This window comes from Pipistrellus kuhlii, unplaced genomic scaffold (genome assembly GCF_014108245.1).
Source record: "Pipistrellus kuhlii isolate mPipKuh1 unplaced genomic scaffold, mPipKuh1.p scaffold_m20_p_7, whole genome shotgun sequence".
NCBI classification, from domain to species: Eukaryota; Metazoa; Chordata; class Mammalia; order Chiroptera; family Vespertilionidae; genus Pipistrellus; species Pipistrellus kuhlii.
The window spans coordinates 14,326,174-14,338,340 of record NW_023425573.1 but is presented as its reverse complement, the minus strand read 5'-3'; the positions used below and the strand labels follow the sequence as shown (position 1 = coordinate 14,338,340).

At 41.3% G+C, this 12,167-nt stretch overlaps 1 protein-coding gene across 1 annotated transcript in view; it reads right to left on the bottom strand.

Annotated features, from left to right (window-relative positions):
- The window catches only part of DNAH7 (dynein axonemal heavy chain 7), a 155,275-nt gene that overhangs the window by 29,214 nt on the left and 113,894 nt on the right, over positions 1 to 12,167 (bottom strand). The window contains exons 51-54 of the mRNA XM_036422091.2: positions 11,397 to 11,732; positions 4,403 to 4,529; positions 2,867 to 3,061; positions 1,348 to 1,440 (exon numbers count right to left, since the gene is read on the bottom strand). Coding sequence (XP_036277984.1) covers positions 1,348 to 1,440; positions 2,867 to 3,061; positions 4,403 to 4,529; positions 11,397 to 11,732 — 751 coding nt within the window. The remainder of the gene's footprint in view (positions 1 to 1,347; positions 1,441 to 2,866; positions 3,062 to 4,402; positions 4,530 to 11,396; positions 11,733 to 12,167) is intronic.

Here is a 12,167-nt window from a genome sequence, read left to right as displayed (position 1 = left end):
GTATCGTATACAGGTAATAAATTTCATTGTCTTATTTTGGGGGAAACAGGGTAGCTGAGGCAGAACTTCTTAGGCTGAACCTGAAGTTTCCGTGGGGAGTCATTTTCCACAAGGGCTACCCTGGGGACCCTTCAGCCGGCCATCAGCTTAATAATGACTCTCAACCCACTGTATCTCTCCCGGCACAGGAGAGCAGGGCAGCCTTAGGCTTGAATGGGCATATTCTGGGCCCCTTCCTTCATTAAAATAATTTAAAACTTATATTTTATGATTGTTCTGGTATCATTACAAATAGAGTACAGACTGGATTATACTGTCTGATCATAAGAGAAATGAAAACATCTTCCTGGACCCCTAAAGGTACCGTGGGCCCCAGGCACATTGCCTAAGGGACGCTCGGGCCTTGGCCAAGTCACACAGGGACTCCGTGTGCTCACTGCTCAGAGGATGACGCACAGAGGAAGGAGCGCCTCCCTCCCCCGTTAGCACTGCTGTGGATGAAAACACTTAAAAAATACTGCTTTCACCACCCAAGTTCTGCTTCTTTGTTTTGTTAGGATGGAAATATTGTCTTATATTCCTTAGCAACTTAAGTTGTGACTATGGTAAGTGCTGAAATAATTATGCATTCCTTCTGCTTGAATAGGAACAATGGATAATTAGAATATTTTTTTCCATTTTTTTCCCCCCAACAGTGTCTCTATTTTTTCAGAGTATAAGGATATCTCTGTGGACATGAACTATTGTATTTAAGTGAATACTTCTTTTAATAGAGTACAATTACATATCATAATGCAAATCAGAATATTGATGAGCACTAAAATGTGCTGACACACATACAGGTCAGCTGGTAGATGGTTATATGATTTATTATTTGAGGAAAATAAAGCTAAAATTGTTGGAATTTTAGTTTATAGTCAGCAATAATAAACGCCCAAAGGATAATATCCTATTAATTTTCCAAAGGCCAGCAAAGAACTATATACAAGGATAGCATTTGAAGAACCAGATATTGTAGTATATATTAGCTTGAGGTTAACATCATTGACTAATTTTATTGAAATGCCAAGAATAAAAATGAGATTACAGCCTAGAAAGGAAGTCTGCTGTGAGAAATTGGGGAAGCATACTGAAGGAACCTCCTAAAATAAATAAAGCTGTAAGATGTAATCTGAATTCAGTGTGGTTTTAGTAACTGTGCAAACTTTTGGGAAAATGGCTGTCTGAAGAGGAAGTGGCTCCTCCCCCAGTGCTCTGCCCCTAGTGACCATGAAGGAACACAGCTTTGCTGAGCGTGGAGGGAGGAGGGACCCCAGGAGCTGAGCTGCTTTCAAAGCTCACATTTACCTTGTCCGGCCTCAGGCAGCGGATGATGAGCATCCTTTGGAAGTCATTCATTTTTTCTTCCCACACTTCAGGGAACATCTCGTGATGTGGCTCCTGAAAATACAGCGGTGATAATTCAACATCATTTTGGAGATGATTTCTAAAACTAACACAAAACAGTATTTGGACTTATAAGTCATTTTTTTCTTTAGAGAAAACACAATGACTAAATGAAATCAAGAATGCTAAATGTAAGTTTTATTAGGTCAGGGCAAAGCTATGAAATAAGGAATGAAGAGAAGATTGAAAACACCAAAGAAGAATCAAAACCAGGACATGAACTAAGCAAGTTAATGTTAGTAGGAATAGTAATCAGTAAATAAAAGGATCATGGAAAAAAATGTGCAGATGAAGCTTTATTCCCATTATTTCTCCAAAGGCATGTAGAAGGACCTACCAGCTACTCCCATCATCTACTTATAAGAACAAATACTTATTACAAAAGAAGGGCATTTTATTAAAATTTATTGTGTTATTTCTTGTTTTGAACAATTTTTGATACTTTTTTTTTTTTTTTTTACTAAAGAATACTTGAGAATGTGTGTAGTAAAAGAGCCAAAAAAGAAAGAGGACTATGACAAATGTATGAGAGGAGAGGAATCAAGATCCCAGGAGGGTGACCTTGAACAAGCTTGTGAAGCTTCAGGGAAGGCTACGCAGTATCTCGGATCAGAAATCTCCACCCTTTGGTACAGGGAACAAATTTCTATTTCAAATTAGAATGACGTACTCACAAAACGTATTTATCTCTCGGAAATATATTTGTGTCACTAGCAAGGAGAGGGCCAAAAAGGACACCTGCTCAAAATATTTGAATTCACGCGTAGGCACCCATCTGGACATCATGTGTAATGCAACAAATACATGCCCGGATACAAAATGTTCTCCCCGGACCTGCCCCTTCCTCACTCCTCCCAGCCTCCCCACCCAGAGCTCTGGTAATGAAAACCAAGGAAAGCAGAATGCCAGGAGAGTAGAAACAAAGGAATAGAAAAACATGTAACTGGGAATTGGCAAAATATTAGCACTTTACCTAAAAAAAATTCAGGAAGCCAGCAATTTCTATAATGTTAACTATAATTGGAATTAGCAAGACAGGGTTTCCTAAAAATATTTGAGAAGTACTAGCTTTTCCCTCTCCTCAAATGGCATGTGATATGAAATGAAAACATTAGCTTGTATCCTGCATCCAAAAAAAAAAAAAAAATCTAACCAATAGCTGTTTTGTAAAATGTCAGCTCATCTGCTCTTAGGACTTACCAAGGTATAAGTAGATACTAAATAAAAACCTGGCATGGAAATTAAAAAATAGTATTTTTAAGGACCATGCAACCTTCATGCATCTCTGCACTTCAAGGAATTTGATATTTAACATCTGACTAGCTTACTTAAAGCTTCCTTGAATCTTGTTTGTATTAAAAAATAAGGACATGTTTTCTCCACTTAAAGATTGTGAAAAGCAAGAGCAATGAAAACATACCAAACTGTCATAGACTCTTTTCCACCCGTCCTTTAGGTGTATAAACTCCTTCCGAATGGTTTTAAAGGTAGGCAACTCATCCAGGCGACATATCTCATCCCAGGACTTCTGAGGAAGCCACATACAAGGGTTGGAGTAAGGGTTATCCAGTCCGATGCCACCAGTGAGCAGAAATCTCCATTCAGTTTTATTAATCTTAAAAAAAAAAAAAAAAAGGCAGCATGAATAGTCGGAAGTGCATTTATCCAATAAATAGTAAATTTACAGCTGTTCTTAAAAATTGACAGTTGATCTTCAGGTTTCCAGTGTGGCTCATATGAAATCCTATAGCTACTGATATAGTTCAGGTCGTAGCAATGAGAAACCATTGTATCTATCATAATCATCTTTTCAAAAATAGTTCCATCTTAAAAAACTTTTCAGTGGTTTTTCTCCAGAATTACTAATTTAACATGAAAACCTGGACATATTCTACTTGGATATATGTTTTTCCTGCTTAGAGTGTTGCTGGCCCCAGAAGTTCTGGGAAGACAGAAAGCCATCCATCTGCCATATTTTCAATTATTTTCCATAAAATATAATCAAGTGCTGTTATGAAATTTCTGCAAGAAATGCAAAATTAAGTCCTTTACTCCTTCAGATTGCCACCAATATATCACCATGTGAAATCAATAAGTCTTAAGACACAAAAGTGTACAAAATACTGAATTTACACACTGTCTGTCCTCCATCCTCACAGTGCTTCCTTTATTTTAAATGAATGGGTTTCAAACATAGTAAAATGTGTGTATTTTTCAATACAAACAGTTAGATTTGTCCAACACAAGTTCTTAAAAACATTACCGTTTATGCTATTACTTGATGTAAACGTAACAATAGATTTAGTACATTTATATGCATCTATAATAATAAAAGCATAATATGCTAATTAGACCCCACAGCCGAATAACTTCCGGATGTCCTTCCTGACGAAGCCATGATGGTGGGGGCCAAGGCAGAGGTGGTTAGGAGCAATAAGGCAGGCAGGCGAACAGTTAGGGGCAATCAGGCAGGCCAGCAGAGCCAGTTAGGGACTATTAGGCAGGCCAGCAGAGCCAGTTAGGGACTATCAGGCAGGCAGGCAGAGGCGGTTAGGGGCAATCAGGCAGGCAGGCAAGTAGTTAGTGGGGGATTAGGCAGGACTGGGCCTCCACCTGCAGTTGGATATCCTCCGAGGGGTCCTGGGTTGTGAGAGGGTGCAGACCGGGCTGAGAGACCCCGCCATGCCCATGCACAAATTTCGTGTCCTGGGCCTCTAGTGTTTACATAAGACTCTAACAGAAACTAATTTATTTTAAATGGGAACATACACAAGTTTAAATAACGGTTATAAGATGAACTCTGTGTTTAATTTGTCACCTCTGAAGTCCAGGGTAGTAGTGTTGCCTTGCCTTAATTATAGTAATTCTTGCTGTTTAAGTATTTACCACTCTTTTTAATAGGTCCCCGTACACATGCACAGATGAGGACATGAATGAATCGGGAGAGCAGACTGACCGCGTGCTCGTGGATCTGCAGGTTCACTGTGAGGCAGAAGGAGAAGAGCAGCTTGTCCTTCTCGAAGAGCGAGCGGCACACGTTCACGTAGAGGGAGTAGGTGAAGTGGTCCTTGAGAATCTGCAGCCTGGGCGTGCGGGGGGCAGAAGGAGAAGTAAGTAATACAAACATGTTAAAGAAGGAGCTTGAAGGAAACTTACCACACATCAGTTAGATGTGTTACCCAGTCAGCTTTCTGGTCATTTACCCGCTAACAATCAAGAGTCCTTGGCAGCTGAGCGCACTGATTTGAGAGCCACACAATGTAGAATCACCAGTAGAAGATATTCTATTCTCAATTGATTTTTTTAAAAATCTTCCTTTTGAAAAAAAAAAATAATCGATGCATGCTATATTAATCTATTGCATTTAAAGGTTTGTGGACTATTTTTAATAAGATGTTTCTTGGGGTTAAATTTGATTACTTCATTCTGTAAGTATTGGGTCTAGTAATAATTAATGTCGTTTTAACATTTGTTTAAAATCTTGCTTGGCGTTGGCTTGTATTGACATAACCTTCAAACACGTGGTATCTACAGAACGTGTGAAGTGCAATTAACAAGTTTTGCTTGAAAAAGTTTGTGTTTGGTTTGGTTTTTGTTGCAAAACTAGGGCTAAGAAGATGGCGAATGAAGAGCATATTCGGCACTGCATGCTTTACGAGTTCCAATTAGGAAGAAAAGCAAGTGAGGCTGCAAAAAACATCTGTAGTGCTCTTGGTCAAGATGCAGTTAGCGCCAGAAAATGCCAGCGTTGGTTTGAGAAATTTCGCGAGGAAAATTTTTTGTTAGATGACAAGAGCGGTCGAGGCCGTGTGTCCAATTTTGATCAAGAAGCTCTTCAAGCTCTTTTGGTGCAAAATCCTCAAATTACCCAACAAGAGCTTGCGACAACTTTAAATTGTTCACAAAAAACAATTTCCAATCAATTGCGTGCACTTGGCAAAGTCCAAAAGTTTGGAAAATGGGTTCCTCATGAGTTGACCGACAACAACCGTAATCAAAGAGTCACAATTTGCAGTTCGCTCCTCTCTCGTCAAAACCGTTTGCCGTTTTTAGAGCAAATTGTTACTGGAGATGAAGAATGGGTGCTGTATGTTAATTTGAAAAGGCGGCCTCAATGGTTGGACAAAAATGAGGCTCCGCAGCCCACGCCAAAACCTGACTTGCATGCGAAAAAAGTGATGTTGTGTGTTTCATGGAATTTTAAAGGAATTCTTCATTATGAACTTTTATCATCTAACCAAACCATTACAAGTGCAGTGTATAGTGCCCAATTGGAAAGATTAGCCCAAGCTTTAAGAGAAAAAGAACCCGCGCTGATTAATCGGAAGGGCGTAATTCTTCACCACGATAACGCACGACCGCATACTGCAAGAATCACTGCTGAAAAACTGCGCCAGTTGGAATGGGAAGTTCTCCCTCAACCTGCATATTCTCCTGATATTGCCCCTTCCGATTACCATTTGTTTCGTTCTTTGCAAAACTTTCTTCTTGGAAAAAAATTTAATAATGAAGAATGCCTCAAAAATGCATTGACCGAATTTTTTGCATCAAAATCACAAGAATTTTACAACAGAGGGATTAAAATGCTTCCTGAGCTTTGGGCACAAGTATTGTAGTAGAAAACAACGGCAACTATATTGTTGATTAAATTTTGTTGTGTTGTTTAAATAAATTCGATTTAAAAAAGTATTAGAAAACGACATTAGTTATTACTAGACCTAATACTACCAAATATTCAGTATTATATGTTCAAAGAACAGACCAAAATGCATAGCTCCTTTATTAAATTAACATTACATTTAGTAACGTGCTACTCTGTTCATATATTGGCAAAAGTTGAAGAAATCACAAAACTTGATAAACTGCATTTTTATTTACCACAAAGACAAAACATGCAGATCACAATATTTGTAACTAACGACTCTCTAGTGCTAACATGTGATCTGTATTCATAATAAATCTTAACATGAATATAACACTTTAAGCATTTTTACTTAATTATCTTAAAAAGGGAAATAAACAAGCATTGAAATAAAAAATTTAAAATACTTTTATTCAATATATTATAAAAATTATGATAGAAATGAACAAAACATTTCTAGAGAGCTAGTGATTGACATAGGTTACTTATAATTAGAAAATTGTGGTACATTCATTAAGCGGTATATTGCACAGTTACCAAAAATTCTGTTTCAGAAGTGTATTTAATAACATGGAAAAAATGATCTTGTAGAAGTGGGGGGAAAAAGAAAGAAACCTAGTGGCAGAACAACCAGAATGACCGAAACGATCTGTGGCTATGATGCATACTGCAACAACCAACAGGCCTGATCTGGGCCTCGACTGCACACATCCCCCCCCCCCCCCCCCCCAGCTTCCTGTCCCCCTCTGGCCTGGCCCCTGATCAGCTCCCAACAATCTGATCGGGGGTGAGGCTGGCTGGCCAACCTCCTGCAGCCCCTCTCCCCTGCCAGCCTGACGGGAAGGGCCGGCTGGACCCCACCCATGCACAAATTCATGTACCGGGCCTCTAGTTTGCTTGTACAGTTAAATAATAATAATTACAAATAATAACTATCAGAAGACATACAAAAATGAAGTACATTTTTTTTCCTTTGAATAAAAGGAAATGAGAGAGAAGTTTAGACACTGTTAAGATTCTAAAATAACTTGTTAGTCTGACAGATAAATGACTCCTAGAACTCATTCTAACTTTAATTTCCGAATGGGAGTTAGTTTCTTTATTGAAAATCCTTATTTTACTAAAAAAAAAAATAAAATAAACGAGCCTGGCTAAAAGATTGGAGCTCTGTGTGGCAGCGTTCACTAATATGGACTCCATGTATACTTTGTGGTCACTGACTCCATCCTTCGCTTCATGCCTACCACACATGTTACATGGAAAAGCCAAGTACAAGAATGTCAAAGGTGGCAGGAATTCAGAACAGTTCCAACTGAAGCTCCCCAAGTTGTCCTATACAGCAAATGAATAAAAATGTGGGTTGTAATATAAGGCCAAATGAACATTTAAAAAGCAGGGGTTTAGATCTCCTTCTGAAAATAAGAAAAGAGATTTCCTGCCACTCCGTTGTCTTAGACATTTACTTCTGAAACTTAAAACCAGGAGCCCTTGCTTCTCTCTCTGAGCCGCGTACGAAAGCTTTGGAAAGCGTGGGCCTTTCCGACCTGGGACGCCTTTCTCAGAGACGCAGCCGGCTCTGTGAAGGTGCGGGACGGGACCCTGCGCCTGCCCCCAGCACCTGTGGGCGGGTCTCGGCCTCGCTGGGTGCCTGCCCTACTTCCTGCCATGAAGACAGCAGGCACCTGTTTTTCCTCTGGGGAAGGCAGTTTGCTGACTCCCACGGTCACTCACCCCGGGGGCTGGCCGAGGTGAGGACAGGCTTCTATCTTAGCAATCTCCTCGGGATTGTCCATGACGCACAGCACATTCTGGTTTAAGGCTCATTCCCTAATAAGACTTGGTCTTGGCTGCATCGTGGAGAGGACCTGGCCGGGAGAGCTTGTTTTGACACTCCTCACCCCGTGGCCTGCTCCTTAACCCCAGAGTGAGTAAGCCTGCACCGCACACCGTGACAGGAATCTCACAAGCACAGGCTGACACAGATGCCAGACCAAAGTGCACACGCAGTGCTAGAGCGGGCCAGGCTGATGGGGGCGGGGGAGAGAGGGAGTAGGGAGGAGGACTCAGGGCAGTGACTGCTTGGGGCAGGGGCAGTGCTGAGGAGGGAACAAATATGGCTTGGTCTGGGCACTGGTTGCACAGGTGTGCTCACTTATGAAAACTCATGGAGCAGCTACTGAGGATTCGTGCGTGTTTCTGTCTATCCTCCTATATATTAAAAGGGTGATATGCAAATTGACCCTTAGGGCAGCAGGACCAGAACAACTGCTCCACCGGTCACTATGAGGCGCTCTGACCACCTCTCAGTCCCTCTCCCCAGCTGGCAGGCTCCCATTGCCCAATGGCGAAGGGGGAACAGGGAATGGGTGGAGGGGGATGCAGGTGGCACCAGGCCAAGGTCCCCATCCTGCTGGTTGCCCTACCCACAGAGGGCGACCTGTGTGTGTGTGGGGGGTGCGTGGAGGGGGGCAACGAGGGGGCAGGAATGGCTAACTTCTTGGTCCTTCCCCCGGGCTGGCAGGCTCTGATGGCCCAATGGTGAATGGAAAACAAACTGGGGGTGGGTGGTGGCAGGGAGCGGGGCGGACCGCGGGTAGCCAGAGAAGACAGCCCTGATCGCAGGCCAAGCCTGGGGTCTGTCCCCATGCACCAATTTTGTGTGCTGGGCCTCTAGTATGTTAATAACCTCAACAAATGTTTTCAAATGCATTTCTTTTCTACTTACTCTTTGGTTTCAGATTATAATCGTAGGAACTGTAGTCATAAATATGATTTCTGTTGTTTCTAAATTAAAGAATTTTAACTAAAAAAGGAAAAAGGTATATTAGGTTTTCTATATTTCATCCAAATCTCACATCTGGGTAAAATTATTTAATTTTTCTCTAAATCCTATGGGTCTACATCACAGTTATTGAAGAAACAGATGTCACATAGATGGATGAGTTCTAATTTGTTATAAAAACAAATAATTGTTCTAGTTTTTAAATCTTGTGCACAAAATGTGCCTTTAAGTGACAGAGCAAAGAACATTTGTTCTCTAGACTCCAGAAAAGACCATGGTTTAGAAGTAGTTAAGATGAGCCTGGCAGTATGGTTCAGTGGTTGAGCATTAACCTATTGAACCACAGTTCAATTCCCAATCAGGGCACATGCCTGGGTTGTGGGCTCAATTCCCAATGTGGCATGAGTAAGAGGCAGCCAACCAATGATTCTCTCTCAGAATTGATGTTTCTATCTCTCTCTCCCTCTCCCTGCCTCTCTGAAATAAAAAAAATATATATTTTAAAGAAGTAGTTAAGTTGCTAACATTCTAATGTTATTGTTATAACCAGGATTGAGATTTGGCACTGCAGTGAGAAATAAAACATCATTGACAGGGTGGCTCTGTGAGACTGACATGTGATAGGTTCTGGGAACATTAAAAAAAAAAAAATCCTTGCCTCAAGAAACTCAGATTTTAGAGTTAAAAGTAGACATGCTTGTTCAGTGAACTGCCATAATGCAAATAGCCAGGAGCTTCTCTAAGAAAGGTCACTTAAATTTTTATTTTCTGAATTTCACTAATCTGTGCTAATCTTAAGATTTCAGATACTGGAAGAGATAGAGAAACAAACTAAAACATCTTCAAATCCTATGTAATAAAAGCCTAATATGTTAAGTGTCTGGTCATCTGTTCAATCAATCGAAGTGTAATATGCTAATGACATGCTAAGGCTGCTCGACCACTTGCTATGACATATACTGACCACCAGGGGGCAGACAGTTGACCGGTTGTCCAGTTGCTATGATGTTGCAATGACCACGAGGGGTAGACACTCCCATCAGTAAGTTAGCTTTCTGCTGGGGTCCAGCTGATCAGGACTGAGTGAGACAGGCCAGACATGTCCTACAGCCCTTTCTCGGTCCCTCCCGGTGTCCCTCCTTGACACCAATTGTGCACTGGTGGGGTCCTTCCACCTGGCCTGCATCCTTTCACAATCTGGGAATCCTCAGGGGATGTCTGAGAGCCAATTTTTTTTCAGCTCAATTCCACAGGCCAGACTGAGAGACCCCACTGGTGCACAAATGCATGCACCAGACCTCTGGTATCCTAATATACAAACAAAATTTAAACTCTACCATCATGCATTCTTCCCTAAAAATCCCACTTTCCCCTCTCCTTCTGTTTCCTGGCTCATGGGCAGACATCTGAAACACTGTTTGCTAAGCATCAGTCTTACCGCTGGATTAGTCTCACACTCAAGTTTGTCAAAAATGAAGGATAATGCCAAAAGAAAATGCTCAGTCTAAGAACTCTCAACATTTAGCAAAACTCTACCATCATAAATGCAGGAAGGAAACTGAGATGTCAGGAGATCAGCAATTATTTGAATTGTTAACTGCAAGTGAGAGTTAGTACCCTGAGCTTCCTTTGGGCACAAACCACGAAGGAACAGGTATCCAGCTCATATTGGTCAAGGACGTAACAAAGGGCAATGGCAGCAATGAGATATTTTCTCTATTCGTTTTGTGTTAGACTCTATGGAAAACATGTTTAACACCAAATTAAAATTTGTCTCACTAGCAACCAGATGAAATTTTATTCTCATTAAGGTCTGAATTCCATTACTGGGTATAATAGCCACCAGTAAAATTAGGTATCTTGCCATAGCTGGTTTGGCTTGAGGACTGAAGGGTTTCGATTCCGGTCAAGGGCACATGCCCAGGTTGCAGGCTTGATCCCCAGTAGGGGGTGTGCAGGAGGAAGCCAATCAATTATTCTCTCTCATCATTGATGTTTATATCTCTCACTCTTTCTTCCTCTCTGAAACCAATAAAAACATATTTAAAAAAAAAAATTAGGTATCTTACGTAAATATACCGAATGGTCACAACAGGAGACTTTTTAAAAAAACAAAAAACAGTTACTTGACAAAGTTTACATATGTGTATATAAAAATATGAATTATTAACTTTTGGAATACAAGCTTACAGAGGGTAAGAGTCATATTTCTTAGGGGTCTGAACTATTCTTTTCATTTCTCCAACCATAAGTACATTTTGCAGATGTTAACGCGAGGTTCATGTTTCCTCTTTTTAGAATTCCATTATAACCCTACATCTCCATAAGCCTTTTCCTGACAGAATGAATTTGGTCACATCGCTACAATTTCAAACCCTCACAGTCATTTCTGGGATGGTGGTTAGTCATTTGAGCTAAGCGCCTGCAATGCCGGAAGCATCCCGAGAACAACAGGGAGAGCCGCCCATGGCTGGTTAATGCCCACACGTCCACTGGTGAGGGTTCACCGGTATTTCCGTTACCCACCTTTTGCTTAAGTTTTCTGACTTCTCCGAGTTCTCGATGGACATGGTGAAGAGGTTGATGAACCAGGTCAGCGAGTACTGGTACATGGGCTCGATGTTAGCCAGGTCGGCGATGGAGAAGAAGAGGATGGTGGAGTGGATGGCGATGGGCCGGTAGCCCATGCGGGTGGCGTCGATCTTGTGCTCCGTCTCCTCGGCCACCTCCTGCTTCTGCGAGATCTCATTGGCCAGCGCCTTGGAGGAAGACAGGATCTTAATCGCGGTTTCGTCTTCTAAGATGTTGCCTTCCGAAGACGAAAGAACTTCCAGAATCTTGTCTTCTATTTCTTTTAACTGCCTGGGGGGAAAAGACCACACACATACAGTTTTCTCAGAAGAAAAAGAAAAAAGCACTTGACATTGCTTCATGTACACATTCTTTTTTTTAAATATATTTTTTTTTATTGATTTTTTACAGGGAGGAAGGGAGAGAGGAGGTAGAAACATTAATGAGAGAGGGATAGAGAACTAGAAACATCAATCAGCAGCCTCCTGCTCATCTCCCACTGAGAATGTGTCCGCAACCAATGTACTTGCCCTTGACCGGAATCAAACCTGGGACCTTTCAGTCCGCAGATCGATGCTCTATCCACTGAGCAAAACTGGTTTCGGCATGTACACAATCTTTTTACAAGAAACAAAGAGCTGGTAACCTAAAGAAATGCATCCCTTTGGGACAGACGCCCTCAAGGGCAATGCTGTATCATTTCTTATGGTGAATGTCAGGACAGGC